Consider the following 19,241-nt stretch of genomic DNA (forward strand, 5'->3'; position numbering starts at 1 on the left):
GGGACTGGGGGACATCCTCCCCTCCCCGTTGTTTGGGGTCAGGGGAAGGATGGAGCATGTGTGAGCACGTGAAATGAAAGTCTCTGAGCAAAAGCCCGAGCGAGCACATGCTTAGGGAGAGCGAGCGTGCAAAAGAAATCATGCACACGTGCGCCTGCAAGCGTGCGTGGATCTGGGGGTGTTCATGATGCAGAGGGGCAGGAGCTGGGGTGCCCCGGTCATACAGCAGATCCCCCGGCTCTTCCCACTGCAGAGAGCCAAGCCGGCTGGGAACGGACTCTCACACCCCGCGGGCTCCATCCGAACAGACTCTGAGCTCACCCTGCAAAGATGCTGAGCCCCACGCACAGCCCCGGGGCTGCAGCTGCTCAGCTCTGGGGGTCAACACCGATGGAGTGGGATTTTTGAGGAAAGCCTCCACCAAGGAGCACCCAGCTCCTACAAAACCCCCCTCAGCAGCTGGGCAACCCACCGGGGCTCTCCTTTCCAGCTGCTCTCGGGTCCGGGTCACCCTGACCCCGAGGTGTTGGGGTTCAGCATGTCTTAATGAGAAGGATTGGATTGCTCGGTTTGGTAAGGCCAGAGCGATGCACGCTGAGCATCCCTGGGAAGAGGGAGGCCCAGAAAGGAGCACCGTCCGCACATTCCTGCATCCAAGACACATTCCTGCTGGTCATGTTTGGTATTATCTTCCTGTTGGAAACCAACCCTTTCGAATAGCTCGGGGAATTAGCACTTGGGGTGTTGGCTTGTTCTGTCTGACTTTGCACTTTAATCCTCCCTCCGCTTTGGTTTCCCTGCACCGCCATATGGCTCCTTTGCTGGACGGCAACCCGTGCCACAACCACAAAATTGCACAAATGCCTTTCGCGGAGAAGGCGGCAGATAACAGGAACGGGACGGAGCAGACAGGAGGGGCTTCGGGAGGCTCCGGCAGCCCATGGCATGCCAGTGGCAGCCCTGGCCCCAGGCCTGGGTAAAATCTGAGCTGGGGGATGCTCCAGGCTCCCTCTCCTGACAGCATCTTTATTCTGCTTTAGCATGATCGGAGCTGGCGGCAGCAGGTCAGACTCCAGCTGCTGCCCCATCCAGGTGGCCTGCTCAGCTCAGCATCCCTGACACCTCAGCCTGCGAAAGCTGCCTCCCTCTGCCTGCGTTAAAAAAGCATTAGAAATAGATACAGCGAAAAATCGGTGCCCACCCTTCCCAGCCCTCAGCACCCACTGGTATTTTCCTGTCCTCAGCACCACTTCACCCCACCACCCTGATCCCAGCTCTGCTGCGTCATTCCGACTCCCTCCTCCCGCTTGCGGCTCCAGCAGATGGAAGGGTTGACCCTGTGCAGGTCTGGAGGGTCTGGGGTTGCTGGATAGGAGATGCTATGTAAATTTAGGTATTATTTTGGGACGGAGCATCCTGGAAAAATACGTAAGTTATTCAAGTGAGAGAGGAGAGCTGGAAAGGCATGAAGCTGCAAAACCAGAAAGTATGGCCAGATCATTTATAAAGCAATCCACAGAAAACCAAGCGACCACAGAAAATGCGGCCAGTAACCCCAAAATATGAGGGCACCAAGGCGAGCCAGAATGACCTACTGCGGAGGGGAATTCGGTGAGCGAAGCCCAAAGGGCGGGCAGCCTGGTCCTGCACCCGCCGGGCTGCCGGGAGCCAGAGCCAGAGCTGGGGAAGGATTCACCTGCCACTCTCCCAGGCTGTTCCCTCCTGAGCTCTCACCCTGTGGGGACAGCATCCCCCGAAATCTCCACACCTGAAGTAAATACTACTCCTTGTCGGACAGCATCACCCTGCCCGGGCGATGGTTTAACTCCCAGGAGCAGCACGGTCCTACAGCAATGGGACATGGTGCTCCCCCAGGACCCTGGTGTCACCCAGGACACCGCTGAGGGTTTTCTTGTGTTTTGTTGACATTCAAGCAGGGAAAATTCATGGTTCAGGCCTTTGCTTGGTGTGACGGAATTGGATGTCTGCATTGGGGTCATATAGGAGCAGCAGTGACATGTAGGGCAGAGTTTGCTGGGGAAGGGGGAGAGAGAAAAGCAAGGCAAGGCACAGCAAGAAAAGGCATGGCACGGCACTGCAAAGCATGGCATGGCAAGGCAAGGCATGGCATTGCAAAGCATGGCATGGCATGGCAAGGCAAAGCAAGGCAAGGCAGAACGACTGCTTTTTTTGCTAGAATTATTTTTCAGTTAGAAAATAAGCAAAATAATAAACTGGATTTGTTACATGATAATATAATAAAAGTTATAGATGTAACTTTGGCATAAAGAAAAAGGAGAGATTTGGGAGGCTGCTAAGAACTAGGGACTGCAACACTAACTGACACGGCTAAGAAATGCTTGGAAAATAAATACGCATGGTAGGTACCACCAGGTCTAACAGGCTTTGGGGGTGGAGGGCTGGAAGGGGCAGCCCCCGGCAGCCTGGGGCGGGGGTGGGGGGTCAGCAGCATGCCAGTGACACCGGGGAACACTTAAATCAACCGGGGACCCCCTGCCACCCTGTCAGCATCACCAGGAGCGAAGCAAGCAGCGGCTCCCAGGCAAGTTGCCACATTGCCATTTTTTGCCTCTTTCCCTTTGCTTCTGCCTCTGCCCCACAGGCACGGGGAGGGGATTTTCCTCCCCCGGGTCTCCCCCACACCCCCTGGTACCCCCAGCAGACGGGTCCGTCAGCAGCCAGGCTCACAAACCCAGTTCATTTGCAGGCTAACGAAGACGAAACGAGGGCACGGCTGAGTCCCTCGGAAAACCGCACGACCGAGCAGAGACCGAGGGCAGCCCCATCAGACAGCCCCCCCCCCCACCTCCCCTCGCCCCCAGAGCCAGGGAAGGGCACGGGGGGTTCCTGCACCCGTGTGCATGGACACACACCCCATGTTACAGGGTTTTCCAGCTAAATCCTCCTCGCTTGCCTCTGCTGAGATGCAGAGGGATGAAGAGTCTGGCTGAAAAATCACATCGACAGGCCCCAGGGTGAAGGGGGAGAAGCCAGGGTCCCACCAGCAGCCCTGGGGGTGGGCGGCAGCCGGGACACCCCCCCCGAGATGGGGCTGGTGTGAGCTCAGGGCTGATGCATGCAAACACCATGGAGCCGCTTGCGTCCCAAAGGGGCCGCTGGGTTCAAACGCTGGACGGAGGGAAAAGGACAGAGCGGAGAAGGAAGGGAAAAAAAGCCAAATGGGGGAAAAAAAATAAAAAGCCCTATAATAGGGGCTTTGTGCTGCTGTGGTTGGTTCTCATTTAGTTATTGGAAAAGCCAAAGGATTATGAAATCCAGTGTATTAAGAAAGCCAGAATATTAGCTCAACAAAAAGCGGTGGGTGCAGGCGGCAGATAACGAGTGGCAGATAACGAGCTTTGCTCCAGGTCCGTTCCCTGGGAAGGGACAGGCCCAACCAGGCTCCCCCTCCCAAGCGACAGTTTTTTGGGGGGAAAGGTGGGTACCTACCAGGGCCCCCTCCAAGGCGAAGACGGCGGCGGCCCCGGTGCGCTCCAGGGGCTCCATCCTGCGCCTCCAGCGGCGGCGGCGGAAGGTGTCGGTCCGGCGATACTTCAGGTGGAAGCGCCAGCCGAAAAGCGAGGCGTACTCCCAACCCTCCCCGTCCAGCTCCTCCTGCTTGTGCTGCCAGGCAGGGACATGCCGGGGCTCGGGGGGGGTTCAGTCCCACCACCCCACAGCCCCTCTGCAGGTGACGACGGCGGGACCTTGGCACAGCCAAGGGGTAAAGCCACTTGTGCATGGGGCTCTCCAGGACCAAGGTTTTGCCCACCCAAACCCGGGTCCAGCCTCTTCAAGCTGTTGCCCGCTACAGTTGTCTCACCCCGTGCCCTCCCTGTATCTCTCCAGCTTGGGATCACAGAATCATTTAGGTTGGAAAAGACCCTTAAGACCATCGAGTCCAACCGCTAACCCAACACCGCCAGGTCCACTGCTGAGGATTCAGCCCTTCATCCAGCCCCTGGGGTGAACCCCACTTGGAGAAGGGTCGCTGGGCTGCCCGTGCTGAGCACGGAGGGGGCCGCATCCTGCCCAGCCCTGTGTAGCACCAGTGCCTCCATCTTCACGGCCTGACCCCCACTTTGCCCCCACCTCTGATCCCTCCCAGGGCCACTGTGGCTCTGCCACCACTGGGAACTTCTCCCTGGGGCATCGGTCACAAGCCCACAAAGGCTTTTTCTCCCCAGAGCTGTGTCACCTCCCTGTGACAATCGCATCCCTTTGGCTAACAGGGTGGCGGGGGCTCCCCACGCTTTCCAGCCACAATTATCTAGAAAAAAGTGCTGGAAAGGGAGGCAAGTGTCTGGGGGAACTGGCAGGGGGGAGGGAAGAGTGGCAGGGCTGCGGTGGCATTTGCAGTCCAATTGCACCACCTAGAGGGAAGCAGGACCAGGACAGGGGACAGGCTGGGGACCTCTGTAAGTCCCGCTCTCCCCACTGGTGGAGGTCCCCGTCCCACCCTGCAGCCCAACCAAGCACCCCTGGAGTGGTCTCCACCCTCTGGGAGATGTTGACCCCCCCTCACCATGGTGGAAACCACAGAGGTTGCTGCCTGCTGCGGCACGGAGACCAGGGCGACCAGGCTCCGAAGCACAGCAGGTCTCTGCAGAAGGCTAAGCATCTCCACCTTTGCATGGAGAGACAGGGACACGGCCCTGACCCACTCTCACCCTCTCCTCCCCGGCCCCCATCCTACCTTTCTCACGGCTTCCATCTGCGCGAGGTCCCTCCGGCGAAGCCGTACCCAGCGCCGTCGCCGGTTGGTGTGATACATCTTCTCGGCCGGCACCCAGGCCTTAGGCTTGCGGTCCGGCGGGATGGTGATGCCATACTCCCAGCCTCGGAGAGAAGGCAACACCTGGGTGATGGCGGGAGAAGAGCCCCCCCCCCCACCTTGCCTCCTGTCAGGGACCTCTCTTCACACATATCTAGATTGGAACAGCTTTGATAGCAAAGGTTTGTCCAGACACAACGTGCTTTCCCAGTTTGCTGGTCCGTGCAGATAACGACCTACTCGTGCTGCTACCCGATGGGGGTGTCCCTCTGGGGATGCCCTGGTGATGGATTCATGGTGTCCCACCAGCCCTCAGCTCAGCGTCACAGCTTGGGGACTCTCCTCTCTGTCCTTCCTTCCTCAGGCAACCCCGACCCTTGTGACCATCTCAGATGCTCTCTGGCCTGATGCCTTCTGTTTCTCTTTCTCCAGAAGCCAGGTAAGGTCTTCCAGAAGAACAGCCTGGACTATCCCCAGCAGCAAGGAAAGCGCTGCCTTTGTGGCTGCGCACCCCACAGTCCCAGCCTCAGCCAGAGCGAGGGGGAGAGGGTACCCCCACCGCCTGACCCCCTTCTCCTAAAGCCAGCGGGGCAGCTCACACAGCCACGAAGGGGATGTCATCACCCCTGGTGCTGGAAGGGACCGTGGAAGGAAACACCACGATGGGCAGAGTAAAGGGGATGAAAACAGGACAGATACCCAAAACTGCTGTCTGATACCTTTCTCATCCACAGCTCTGTTGAGGTCCGTGTCCCACTCCACGTCTTCCCATTTCCAGCCCGGAGGACACTCAATCTCATCCTTATGCAGGACCTTCTCCCCGTTCTGTGGGACGCAGGGGTGTTTTCAATCAAACGATGCCCAGCAGATGCCTACATCTCCCCTGAGTCACCGGGGGGCTTCCTGCCACCGCAGCCTGGGCTGGTGCTGAGCCCCCACCTGCCCGCTCTGCCCTTACCACGTCAGTGTAGGCATCGGTCATGTGGATCCACTGGCCTCCCGGCAGCCGGACCTGGTTCTCGAACACCTCTTCCACGAAGCTCAAATGCCCGGCGTCCACATCGTGCAGCAACCTGCACCCCGGGGAGATGGACGGCATCAGGGGCTTCCCCTCCTGCACTCCCAGCCCTGCATGGGCAGCAGCACAGCCCCATTCCTCCCTCCTCTCAGGGCCAGCCATGCCACCCCAACACCCGCTTTCCACCCCAGAGGCACCAAGCAGAGCTCCCACGAGACTTCAGCAGCTCAGCTCGGGTGAAGCCCAAAACCCAGGCTGGAAATCCAATGCAAAAAGATGGCAGAGCCGTGCTGAGCATCCCCCGGTCCCCTCCCATCCCCTCAGTGCCCCGCTGGGATCCCACCTCCGAAGCTCCTCAGCATGGGGCTTGCACAGGCACCCCGGTGACCTGGGTGCTGGGGCCATCATGTCTGTGAGCGCCTGTGCAGCACCCACCACCCCAGGGACATCACCCAGCGCCGAGATGATCCATTTTTGCATTAATGCTGTTGCCTACCAAGGAGGGGGCAGGCAGACGGGGAAGCCCCATGGCACCCCAGACCTCCATGAGGCTTTCTGGGTGACCTTGCCACCAGCTTAGCATCTGCTAAGGTTTTGGGGATGCCCAGGACAGCCCACCTAGGCTCTGCCCTTTGCAGAAAACCCTCACTCACGTCTTCTCCGGGCAGATGAACCAGTCCCCAGCCCAGGTCCAGCCCGTGGAGGGGCGGAAGCTGTCCTTGGGCAGCTTGATCTTGCCAGTGACATCTGAGTATTTGGGGTAGGTCAGGCCAGTTGTGCCCCAGTTCCCCACCAGCGCCAGCTTCGTCTGGTTCTCATACTGGGGGAGCAAAAGCAGAGAGGGTTTTGCATCAGAGGCTCAAAATCCATGAATAATCCTTTTGAAATCCCATGAATAATCCCTTCCTTCCTGGAGAGCCCCATCCTGAGGACAGACCTCCTGGGAAGAGCCTAACTCCCCCACCAGTCCGCCACCCCCATGGGCACCCCCGGATTTTTGCTCCCCCCCCACCCCGAAGTAGGTGGAAGGAGACGTGAAGTGAAAATGCGGCTTTATGGCTCATTACCAACCTTCTCCCCAGGCTTTCAGGCTGGATGCTGGTGGAAACAGCTCTTTCTCCTCACAGTTGGTAGGGGCTGATGTGACCCCCCCGCTCCCCCCACCTATGCCCCCACCCCTGGTCCAGCCCACCCCCACCCCTCCGTGGTGGAGCTGCTGCCCACACCAGAGAGGAAAATAAAAAAACCCTTTAGGGTGGTGGCTGCGAGATGCTCACGGTTTCAGCAAAGACAGAGAGCTTCCCCTCGGCGTACTGGTTGAACTCCTTCTCATCCACCGACAGCCCGAACCAGAGCTGGACCCGGATCTGGGCTGGGATCCTGGGACCCATCGCCTCCTCCTGGGGGTACTGCCAAAGGCAGAGCCCCATTAATACCCCCCCGGAGGATATTAATGGGGGATGCTCAGGATGGGAGGCTGGGGGTGGTGGGTCCGAAGCCCCTGTAGCCCTGGCCGGGGAGGCAGGGGGGGAGGTGGGACATGGAGCATCCCCGGGAAGTGGGGGGACATCGACAGCGTGCAGAGCACTTTGGTGATGACCTTGAGGAGCTTCAAAGCCCTGGTGGTCAGGGCTTCTGCGTCTCGGTGAGACACCCTTCAGGGCTAGGACATCAAACCCAGCCAACATACTTCAGCAAAAATAGAAAGAATAAACAGGGAGATGTCTCACTGCCCTTTTTTCTCTCTCTCAGTCATTTTTTTTTCCCCTTCAAGTGATGCTAGTTTTCCATCCAGAGCTAAAGTACAGAAAAAACCAATATATTTTGGTTCATCTTTTGCTGCCAGCTGGGCTTGGGGTTTTGGGGTTTATTCAGTTTATTTTATTTCATTTTATTTTTTTAGAGCTTGTTCAGCACTGATTGTCTGCTCCCAAGCTGGCACGCAGCGAAAGGCCAAAGAAATATCATTTGAGATGTGAGAAGCTCGCTAAGTGCCTGGCAAAGGAGGCCACAGCTTAAATTTCCTGGGGTGGCAGAGGGTCAGGAATTTTGAAAAACATAAAATAACATTTTAAAAAAGTAAAAAATAAAATATATTTTTTAAAAAGGCACCATCTGGGCCAAAGTGCACCCATCTTCACTTCCCTGGAACTTGCAGAAAATGTGAAGATATTCATGGGAATCTGCTGCAGATCCATGTAAGAAGGGCTGAACTCCACTAGAAGAACAACCAGGTTCTCACCATGCAGGAACCAGCTTCAACAGGGTCAAAACTGGGGCTGGAGGTCTCTGGAGCCCCAGGTGCTCATGGGTTAACATTGTATTGGGATTTCAGGTTTCCCTGCTTGATTTTCTCCCTCTTTTTTCTTTAGGAGAAAACGTTTTAAAAATAAACATCACGCGTGCGCATACATCCAAAGCCAAGGTACCTTCAGGAAGATGGTCTGCAGCTTCCCGCAGTTCTTGCCGCAGCAGCTGGAGATGCTCCTGGAGAAGAGGACCTCGTGGGCTGGCACGCGGGCATACGCAACGCGTTTGTCTCCCTGCAGCATCCAGATCACTATATCGGGCAGGCTGTTTTGGGGCTGGAAAACACAAAAGCTGTAGCGTCAGACCGGGAAGGGGTGCGCCGAACTAGCGCATCAGCCGCAGAGGGATGCGGGAGGCTGGAGAGCAGCCATGCCCCGAGTCCTGCTGCCAGCCCAAGCCCACGGAGCGAGACCAGTCAACCCAAATCCCATCTCGGCAGCTCCAGATCCCGCCTTGGTCTGGCCAGGGCAGAACAGCTTTAGTTGAGGGTTTACTGGCCGTGCTGTAAAGCTCTGCCATGAACGAGGCTAAACCTCAACAGCCGGGTGCTAAACCTGGCACCTTCCTAACTTGGTTCACGTCACAGCGGGGGGAACGCGGGTCCAACCCTTGCACAGGGGGACCGGGACTCTGCCTGAAGTCTCTGCTTCCCACCCCACCACCGGGCGAGCGCTCACAGACATTGCACCAAAACAGCACCGTGATGGCGAGCTTGGGAAAAACAAGATTTTCCCCCCCCTCAAGGTGAAAAGCAGCTCCTGCCACCATCGTGGCAGCGTTACCTCCTCTGCCATGGCCTTCAGCCTGGAGAGCCAGTCCTCTGCCTGCTCCAGGGCTGCCGACAGGCTCGAATCCTCGTGCTTGAGCTTCAGGGCTGCCTTCACTATCTGCTCCAGGTTGGTGCTGCGAAACCGGTACATGTTCTGGTCCAGGTGGGTGCTGGCCGGCTTCCCCAAGACATCGGGCAGGGTCAGGCTGCGGGGACAGGCAGAGACGCAGCGTTAGCAGCTCACTCAGCCTCTCTTGGGGGTTTTGCTGCCTTTTTTTAAATCTTTTTTTCTCCTTTTCAGCAAGTTTCCGAAGGATTAACAAGCCACCGAAGATACGTTTGGGGAACACGGCAATGCCAAGAGCAAAGGAGCTTCAAACCGCACATGCAGCCCCCACGCATCACCCACAGCAGCCAGGATGGGGCCCTGGCTGAGCCGAGCACACCGCACACGAGCACACACACACATTTTAATATAAATTGATTCAAGCTGCTGGACAAATGTTTCAGGAGTCCGGGAGGATCTTCACTGCACTGAGCCATTTAGAGGTTTTCCTGTAAAATGCAGTGGTTTACGGTGCTGCTGTTATAAATGCTCTTCTCGCTCCCAGCTGCAGCGTCCCCCCCTCGGGCTGGGACTGGGCTCCATCAGCCCCATTTTCATTGCATGATAAATAAGAAGGACGACATCTCTTGCCCAGATATGCTCATCGAGACATGCCAGGGACAGACGTGCACCATGGTACCTGCCCAGGATGGGGTCAGTGCAGGTTGTCCCAGGTTAATAACCTGGTCTGGCCAAATCTGCAAATTAAATATCTACTTTCTGCATAAAGTCAAAGTCACAGGAGGCTTAAGGAGGGACGGACGGTAGAAATGGGGGTGGTGAAATTTAGTTCTTTCATTTCTCTTAAAGAGAATTGGGTTTACTCTTATCTCCAAAGGGAGCCAAAGTGCTGTGGGTGTTGCTAATTAGCCCAACCATTCAGTAGCATCCTGTGCAAGGAGCTAAATTAAAAGACTGTGTTGGGGTTGCAGCCCCAAGCCCTCCATGGTTAGACTGACTGCACTCATGAACTCAGTTTTGTGTGTCCACGCTTCGTTTGTGTATTTATTACGAGGGAGCTGCTAATGAGCTAACCTCCCACTCGTTTGCCGTGGCTTCCATTGCCACTGGTGCACGGGAAGGACAGAGCTCACCCACCAAGCAAACACCACTTTGTAGCAGAAACTAGGATGTACTTCAATATCCTTGCAGGAACAGGAAAAAAAAAAAACCTGAATATACCCACTGCAGTTGAATTTCATTTCAGAAAGATAAACTATAAAACTACACAAAAAAAGGAGGAAATGTGTTAAAGAGCTGTGGAAAGGAGCAGCGGAAAGGGTTAAATCCTACAGGCAGCATGGAAATGGTTTGAAGATATCTTGTTCCTGGAGGTATGTGCCGCATGTCGAAGACCTGTAACACCTACAACGGTTAAATGAAGTTAAATTTTGCTCAAATGGGAAAATGGAAAAGATCACAGACTCCACCAAATGAAATGTAAAAATACCGTGAAGTAGTTAAAAAAAAAAAAGGCAAAAAGATGGAAGAGCCCCCACTAAAAGCATAAAACCCAAAAAACTGTCCCTATTCAGGTGGATAACCAACACGAGGAACGTGTACTGGTGAGCCAGAGCTGGAAGCAGCATTTTTCATAGCAAAAAAAGCTGGGAGCCAGGACGACATTGGGGCAGGGTCCATCCCACCTTGGCAGCCGGGAGGAGAGGACTGGGAGGAAATCAGACAAGCAGCAAATCATTTGCAATTCAGGTAGGGAACAGCTGGACGGTTGGGTGGGATCTGTAGCTTTTTGCTTAATATTATTAATATTGCTTAATATGACTAATGTGCTTTATTAATATGATTAGAGGACTGGAAGAAGGAACATGATGGCAACCTCAAAGAGTCCCGGGAGGATCTCAGGGAACCCGACATCAGCAAGTCTGAGTTGCATCCGACAAATTAGCAGAAACCACAACTAAGACGAGAAGAGCAGGGAGGTAGACAACCTGGACCCAAGAGCTCCCCTGCGGAGGGATGCTCTGCCACTCTGGACCAAAAGGATGGTCATCTCCTGGGCAAAGAGCTGGTTATAAGGCAGGTGGCAAAAGATGGGAGCATTGAGTTTGTCCGCAGTGATGGGTGCTGCGCTGGCTGTTACCACTCCAGGCACGGATTATTAGGAGAAAGCTAAAGGGCTGAACTGAGACCATCACTGGGCCAGCACATAAACGCCCGGTGCATCCTCATGTGAACATCGTGCTTCCAGCTGGGGAAAGATACGACAGAATTGGACAAAGTACGGGGAAGACCAAAAGGATGATCCAAAACATGGACCCTCTTCTGCAGCAGGGTCTCTCTGGCCACCCCCTGCCCATTTTGCCATGCTCCCAGCTCTGGCAGGGAACGGTGGAGGGGTCAATTCACAGGCAGCTCTCTTCTGAGCTCCAGCACAGAGCAATGCTCGTGCCACGGGAGACAGGGCCAGGAGCAGAAGGACAAATCCCACCCGTCAGGTCAGCACTGCTGCTCACCAGCACAAAGGAGCTGGAGGAGCCGCCTGGGTCTGGCCGCAGTTCAACATTTTGGGGACTGGGGTTTGCTACGACTCATCTTTCCCTGACTTTGTCCATTTGTATGCTACTTCCAATTCTTTTCTTTTCCAGAGTGGGGCCGTCTTCCCTCTCTTCACACGAAGGTCTGGAAAAGACATGGGCAAGGCGATGCCGGCAGCACGTCACTATTTTCCTACTGGGAACAGGAGATGGGGAGGTCTGGACCCGGAGGAGGATGGGGAAGCACTGGAGAGCGGCAGGGGGCTGTTCCCATCCCTCCAAAATCCCGACGGAAGGACCTCTGTCCTGGCTGAGCACGCAGACCAGGCTTTGGCAGCATCATGGGGGGACCCGCAGACAGGTCCAGCTGCACGGCTCAGCTCGTCCCCTCCCCGGGCAGAGAGCATGGAGAGAGTGCAAAACCCCCCCAAAAAGCCATCGGGGCTGTTCCAGCTGCCCCCACCGTGGGTACCACCCTCGCCAGCCAGCCCCAGTCCCCACGCCAAGCCCTCGCAGAGACGGAGGAGCCACATCCCGCAGGAGCCGAGCACGGAGCGGGGCCAGGAGCCAGCGGGAACCACGGGCTTGGCACATCCCGTGGCCACATTTTTCCCCTCCCGGTTAATTGAATTTGTTTTGGAGGGCGCAGCATCTCTGGAAAACCCAAAGCTGTGGCTCATCCCTCAGGTCCCGTCCCGCGTGCCCAGGAGCAGGGATGGCTCTGACCTTTCCAGCAGAGCCAGCGTGTCGGGGGGGTGAATCACATCTCCTTTAAGAAGCTCAAAAGCAAATAAATAGGGAGGTTGTAAGTATGTGCGTGTGTTTTCTTAAGCGTGTCCTCCAGGAGGTCTGCGGAGCAGGGTCAGCTCGTTCAAGGTCTCCTTGCCCAAAAGAAGGAGGTGTCTGTTCCCACACGGGTGTCACGGAAGGGTCCAGAGATGCTGCACCCCCACGCCTGCTGCACCCCAGCACCTCCATGACCTCTCCTGGGGCCTTTCAAAGAGCAGGGGGGACAGAAAGGGGGACCTAGGGCTTGGCAACAAGCTCAGCACCATCTCCCCAACCTTTGGTGACTGGCAGAAGCCCAGGTGGACAGTGTGCATGGTCCTGCAGGCTGGTGGCTCTTGTGGAAGGGGCGGAGGACAACTGGTCCCAGCAGGTTTGGTGGCCTCAGGACAAGCAAGAAGGCCAAATTCTTGCTCTCTGCTGAGGTTAAGCAACAAGAGCCACCACACGAGCTCAGTGGCCAAGGACGTCCACCCGCCACAGCCACGGGTTGTCACCAATGGGGTGTCCCAGCCCAGTACAGGGCTGTCTCCACAGCTCGGCTGCTCTCCGCCTGCCTCCCGAGGCAAGAAAACTCCGAGAGGCATGGCAGCTCTCTTAATTCCCCTTGGCAAGGGCTTGCCAGGGCTAAAAACACACCAACGATCCTACTGTTGCCCTTCCCCAGATTGATGGCATGGAGCTGCTGCAGGAAAGTTGTGTGGCCAGGCATGGGACAGGACTTGGAGATCATCTTCACAGGCATACCTGAAGGGGAACTATGGTCCAAAGACCCTGGTGAGGCCAGTCCCTGAAACACCTTCCTGAGGGCTGAGCTGTCCTTGGGATAAAACGCTGTGGTCATACCGCAGCGATGCTCCCCAGAGAGGTTCCTCATCCTCACAAAGCGCAATCCAGCCCCACAAAACAGGCTACGTGGAGGGAAAGCCCATGGCACCCTGCCAGTCTCCCTTGAACGAGTGTTCAAGTGCTTAGAAAAGCAAAGCAGCAGCAGATACCGCTGGTGCTGCCCATGGGGACAGAAGGATGGCTGTGCCATCCAGCCCTGCAACATCCCTGTCCCCTGGCCCAGCTGACGGACACACAACACCCATATGCAGCCAAACAACCCCTTTGGGTGCTCTGCACGGGTGCCTCCTACATGGTGCACGCAAGACTTAAGCAGGAACCCCCATCGGTGGCTCCTCACTCCACGAACCCCACCGTTCCTCTGGCTGGGCTGGCCTGGCTCTGGCTCCTGCCCCAACACAATGCTGCTCATTCAGGTAAGCCACGCTGCAGCCCTTGCATGAAGGCTGGAAATTTATGACTTGCCTTAAATGTCACCTTTTCAACTCCGTGCCTTGGCTTAGCAACCTTTGAAGCAAACATTACCAAATGACCGGTGTTTTTCAGAGGGGGGAAAAAAAAAAAGGAAAAAAAAAAAAAAAAAAAAAGAAGTCGTCCTTTCCAAGATAAATAAGTGCTCTCGCAATAAACGGCATGAAAAGGCTCACATTCAAAACTGGCAGAAAATACCTGCAGTCGGCGATGATGTCATCCATCAGCTGGGCACCCAGGGCGTCCAGCTCACTCGGTGACCGGTTGGCCTTGAGAGCAAGGTGGACCTTCTCCAGGTTTGCTTCCTGCACGATAGGAGGGAAGAGGAGCTGCACAGTGGGGAACCCCCAGCACCCCGCTGAACCCCATGTCCAGGACCCTCCCAGCGAGTGCCGGGAGCTACTGCCCGTGATCAAAAACTCCAGCCTGGGTCCCACCATGTCTCTGCACCTCCGTTTTTGCTCCTGTTGGAGCTCCAGGGGAAACAACAGTGAAATACGGCCAGAAATCCCATAAATAGCTCAGGAGATGAAGGAAGGTCCTTGCCTCCTGTGCCTGCATCAGTAGGCGGGTGGGCGGCACGGCAAAGCACCGCATTGACACCCCACTCCCACCCCAGGTGGGATGAGGGTGGTCCCTTTCCCTCCATCACTCCACGGGCTCAGCAGGGCACCCGGGACGCCGACAGATTTCCCCTTTGCAGCACAAGAGTCATCAAACCCCAAACCTGACCCAGCCTGGAGATGGTCTCCATCCCCTCCCTGCTCCCCCAGGCAGGATGCAGAAAGGAGGTGGACAATGCTCCTTGCCACCACGGCACTCACCAGCCTGTCTGCTGCGTGGTGGAGGAGGTTTTGGGCATCAGTCCGATAGCTGATATCTTCCCAGTAGGATGACAACACCACCACGGGTTTCACGTTGCCCCAGGGCAGGTAGTAATACTGACAGCCTGGAGGGCAGAGCACACCCGTGAGCTTGTGATACTGGGGCGACGGAGCAGAGATGAAGGGGGCCAGTGCAGCATTTGGCCTTGGGCAGAAGCCCATCTCTGGGGTTCTTCTGGAGCAAGAGGGTGGGAATTATGTTCCCCAAACCCATGTGCAACAGAGCAATGCACACCAAGGGATGTGCATCCACCTCCACGGCTGCAGCAGCTCCTGCAGAGCAGTGAGGCCAGAAACCAGTAGAACAAACCCAGTGGGGTGAGAACATCTCACGCCAGAGCGAGAGCCCCAGAGGAGCCAGGGAAAGGCCACCCCAAAGCACCGGCTCTTCCTTGAAGAGAAATGGGCACTGTTAGGGCCCAAAAACCACTTCAAGCCAGCACACAGCTGAGAGAAGTAGTCCTGGCTTCCCCCCTCCACCCCTTCACAGCATGGCTGAGGTGGACAAGGACCTCTGGAGTCCATCTGGTCCAACCCCTGTTCAAGCAGGGTCACCTGGAGCAGGTTGTCCAGGACCACATCCAGTTGGGTTTTGAATATCTCCAAGGATGGAGACTCCACACCCTCCCTGGACAACCCATCCCAGCACTTGGTCACCCCCACGTTGCTCACCATCAAACACGGCGCGGCTGTACTGCGTGGTGGAGGCCAAGGGCAGGCAGGTGTTGTCGAATTTGTTGCCGTAGTTGCCAATGCTGACCTCAAACTGGATGGCATCGTCCACATCTTGGAGCATGGTGGCCGAGTAGAAGGCAGCGAAGAGGGAGTACTTGCGACGGCGCAGGTACTTCTGCAACAGGCAGAAGGCTGTGTCAACGAAGGAGACGTCGCTCTCCTGCGCACAGACTCTTTCCCTGGCACACGCCGACCCAGCAAAGCCTCCCAGATGGGAAGTTTATTGCAGGGAAGAAAAGCATATGTTGCAGCAAGGGAATTTTGAGTGAGATATTTAGGAAAAAAAACGACAAAGGAGGCGGCTAGAACTTCCCACAAAAAAACGCAGTTTAACCCTGGAGAAACGAACAGAAGGAGCACATCTGCAACAGCGCCTGAGTTGAGGCAAATCTCCCACTCCTCCACGTTCACCCTGGCCTGCTCTCTTCCATGCAACAGACCAGAGAGAGCAAGCTGGACACCGTGGGATGGAAACGCAGCAGGAGACACCCTCCCGGAGCTCACCCACCACTCCCCCACTCACAGGACATCACCCACCCAGGACCAACACTCGCGTCCCTTCCCTAGTGCCCCGCATGCCATGCTGCCGGAGGGCTGACCCCGGAGCCCATGGGGTCGGATACCCCACAGAGACCCCGTTACCTCCACCCGCAGGATGTCATCCGCGGAAATGTCCTCCACCTTCTGTTCCACGTGCTCCACCAGTTTGGTCTCCAGCTCCACCAGTATCCTGCCGCGATACGCGACTCCCTCGCCCTTGGGGTAGACCAGGGACAGGCGTCAGGACCCCGGTCCCCCCTCCCCGCAGGCGAGCTCTGCCTTTGCTTTCAGTGGGCTTCATTGCAGAGAAGCGAGATCAGGCAAAGTATTTCTGCAAGCGCTTCGAAGGTAGAGAGAGTTTGGGCAGCAGGGCAATATCAGGAGGCATTTAGGCAGCAGGAATAGCCAGTGCAGGGCAGAAAACGCGGTGCAGGCTCCTAATAACAAAGCCAGTTGGGGTTAATAGCAGCTTTCTTTCTGCAAGGAGGGGTGGCAGTTTAGTTTAGGTTGTGGTGGAAAGAAGCCGACGTCACCTTTCCTAAATTGAGCGCCTCGTAAGGGTCGGGGAAGCCGGTGAACTCCCGGGGGCTGCCGTAGAGGTTGATATAGCAGGGACCGAAGGTCGGCAGGAACCCGAGCCCATCGTCCACTGGGGACCGCAGGGGAAAAGAGCCGTTAGAGAGTCCCGAAGGCACCTCGGGGACACGTCCCGCGGGGCTTCGCTGCAGGACCATGGGGACCACACGCATGCGGCTGGAAGCCACCAAAATGCTGTAGTTTTTCACCCCCTTTGAGTCCTACGACCGCTTACCTTTTTGCAGGAGAAAGACAAGGTGGATGTGGGGCTGTGTGGCAGGCACAGAGCTTCCCCATCCCAGGAAGGGTCCCCAGAGAAGAAGAGCATCGCTTTGCTGGTGTGAACCAGCGTAGGGGATTTACACCAGCCAAGGAGCTGGCCCCATACTCCCCTTAAGACAGTAAGAGAGTGCTTGGAAGAGAATCGCTCATTTTTATGAAACCTCAAGCAGAAAGAGCAGCGGAGGGGCAGAAATCGTTTGCAGGGTCCTGCTCTGAGCTCCCGAGCCAGCTGCTGCCCACACACAGCTGGTTCAGCACACAACACACGCTAGACCATGAAGACACCGCTGCCCAACACGGGCACCCCAAATCCACTGTGGGGAAGGGCAGTGGGGAGGCTGAGCTGGAGCCGTCCCTTCCTCCCACCCAGGTGCCCAGGCTCGAGCACGATGCAGCCCTAACGGGAGCTGAACCGGCAAAACAATTACCAAGCAGCGATTGCAAACTGAGAGGCTAAGGGGACGTACGGTCTGAGGCTTTCAGAGGCTTCGCGAGAGCAGGAAATTCATCTGAGGCACAAAGAAATGGAGAGAGGTTAGGAAAGGCTGGCAGAGGAGCGTGGAAGAAGGATGGAGGGTTATGGGAAACGAGGGTGGATGCTCTCATGGGCTTTTGGTGCCAACTAAAGAGACAGAGAGAGAAAGGGGGAGGTTGTTACAGAGATTGGATATTAGGAAAAATTTTGTCACTGAAAGGGTTGCCCAGCACTGGAACAGGCTGCCCGGGGAAGTGGTGGAGTCACCATCCCTGGGGGTATTTAAAAGACGTGTAGGTGTGGTGCTTCGGGACAAGGCTTAGCGGTACACTTGGCAGTGTTAGATTTATGGTTGGACTCGGTGATCTTAAAGTTCTTTTCCAACCTAAATGATTCTGTGATTCTATAGCCCTATCACCTTCCCGGAGCCTGTGGGATTGGTATGAAAGAGGATTTCAGCATCCCTAAAGGATGCTGCTTGTGTTGCAAAAGCTGGATGAAGCCATGGGGCAGGGGGGGACTCATGGTTCCCCAGCACCTCCTCACAATCAAGTAGGTCTCAGGGGTGGGGTGGGGTGTCCTGGTCCCAGGCAGACCCCTCATAGCCTCCTCCTCCCTCCCCGGCCTCTCTCTCTCTCTCTCTTTCCAGCCCAGGCCAGGAGCTAAACTTTAACTGGGGAAGAGGTGGGGGCTGGACACACAAGCACCACAGTGGAGACCAGTGCTGCACCCCAACTCCATGCCTGCATGCACGGCCGGGCAGCACTGGGAGGGGACGTGGGCTGCGGGACACGTGGCTGCAGCTTTGCATCAAGCTCAAGCCCCGGTGGCTGCTACCAGTCCCGTCCCTACGGTGTGGGGATGCTCGTGATGAGGTGGGGGTTTGCAGGGAACCCGAGAGCCTCAGAGATGCACGAAGCAAAGGGAGCAGAGCGAGGGGAGTCCCAGTGGGGTTGCAGATGCCACCAAAGCTCATTAGCAGCAGGAGATGCTCACGCAGGTTAGGGCAACCTCTGCTCCTGGCCCTGCCGTGGCTCTCGGCAGCCTCACGACCGTGTCCCAGCTCCCTGCCCTCCCGCTCAGCACCGGTGACACAGTCAGTGTCAGCCAGCTGACCCCTGCCAGCCCCTCCGTGGTGGTCCTTTGGTTCAGAAAGCCCCTGGGACTTGAAAGAGCACCCTCAGCACAAGCTGGACCTGAACCCCCATCCCACCCTGTGACAGCCCCCAAAATGCCACCTAAGGAGGAGCCACCAGTGGGGGCACGCACGGGTGGGACGTGGCATCTTCCAGCACCGGTGACACCACTGCCCATCACCAACCGCACGGGGGAACACAGCCACCTCTGCTCGGCAAGGAAAAGAGGAAGCAAAACCTCTGGCACACCACAGTCATGCAGCTTCCCATCCCAACACCCCCAGGAGGACCTGGAGATCTTCAAAACCACAAACCAGGGGGGGCCAGGTCCAACCCAAAAACAGACCACAGGATGGAGCAACCCCCAGCACCCCGTCCCACGTCTCCCCCAGCACCAGCGACTTGACAGGAACCATCCCGGCTGTGACATCCCCCAAGCCAACGCCAACCTCCAGCCACGAGCATGCAGTGCTCCTCCATGGCCATGCACCCCAAATCCTGTCCTGCTGCTCCCCCCACCTCTTACCCTCCAGCTCCCCGCCGGGGGCCGAGATCTTCGACATGCAGAGGTAGGTGGTGCCGACAATATCATTGTGCGTCAGACGGTCCCTGCAACACAACCCGTGATGCCGTCGCACTGTGGACCTGGGGGGGGGTTGCCCATGGGGTCTCCCCCTGCCCACCCCGCTCCTCCAGCTCAGCCTTCCCCACAGGCAGCCCCCCCAGCAAGCCCCCTCCCCGCTCACCAGTCAGTCACCCGGATCCTCATCTTCTCACACATGGAAGGGAACTGGGAAAAGAGGGAGGGAGAGTTGTGGTGAGCGGCGGTGGGATCGGGCGGGCGGGGGGGGGCCGTGGCAGGCACCCGTGCTCACCATCACCGGCAGCGTCAGGCGCTGGTTCCACTGCGGGTTGGCGTTCTTCTCCAGGATCCTCGAGTAGAGCTGGAGGTGTGAGACGGGGAATGAAAAGTCAGCGTTGCCCCAGCACTTGCAGCTCACTCACAGCTGCGCT

At 56.8% G+C, this 19,241-nt stretch overlaps 1 protein-coding gene across 11 annotated transcripts in view; it reads right to left on the reverse strand.

The window, feature by feature from the left end:
- Positions 1 to 19,241, reverse strand: part of DYSF (dysferlin) — a 106,160-nt gene that overhangs the window by 72,516 nt on the left and 14,403 nt on the right. For 7 of the 11 annotated variants that reach the window (XM_069797391.1, XM_069797337.1, XM_069797336.1 and 4 more), the window contains 17 exons: positions 19,103 to 19,171; positions 18,974 to 19,017; positions 18,754 to 18,836; positions 17,084 to 17,125; positions 16,292 to 16,407; positions 15,861 to 15,974; positions 15,156 to 15,333; positions 14,424 to 14,548; positions 13,798 to 13,904; positions 8,906 to 9,098; positions 8,243 to 8,398; positions 7,091 to 7,222; positions 6,467 to 6,633; positions 5,754 to 5,868; positions 5,515 to 5,620; positions 4,718 to 4,860; positions 3,472 to 3,645 (listed from right to left, as the gene is read on the reverse strand). In XM_069797391.1, coding sequence (XP_069653492.1) covers positions 3,472 to 3,645; positions 4,718 to 4,860; positions 5,515 to 5,620; positions 5,754 to 5,868; positions 6,467 to 6,633; positions 7,091 to 7,222; positions 8,243 to 8,398; positions 8,906 to 9,098; positions 13,798 to 13,904; positions 14,424 to 14,548; positions 15,156 to 15,333; positions 15,861 to 15,974; positions 16,292 to 16,407; positions 17,084 to 17,125; positions 18,754 to 18,836; positions 18,974 to 19,017; positions 19,103 to 19,171 — 2,064 coding nt within the window. The remainder of the gene's footprint in view (positions 1 to 3,471; positions 3,646 to 4,717; positions 4,861 to 5,514; positions 5,621 to 5,753; positions 5,869 to 6,466; positions 6,634 to 7,090; positions 7,223 to 8,242; positions 8,399 to 8,905; positions 9,099 to 13,797; positions 13,905 to 14,423; positions 14,549 to 15,155; positions 15,334 to 15,860; positions 15,975 to 16,291; positions 16,408 to 17,083; positions 17,126 to 18,753; positions 18,837 to 18,973; positions 19,018 to 19,102; positions 19,172 to 19,241) is intronic. The other 4 variants (XM_069797408.1, XM_069797358.1, XM_069797399.1 and 1 more) reach the window with 1 other exon arrangement.

This window comes from Haliaeetus albicilla, chromosome 1, assembly GCF_947461875.1.
Source record: "Haliaeetus albicilla chromosome 1, bHalAlb1.1, whole genome shotgun sequence".
NCBI lineage: Eukaryota > Metazoa > Chordata > Aves > Accipitriformes > Accipitridae > Haliaeetus > Haliaeetus albicilla.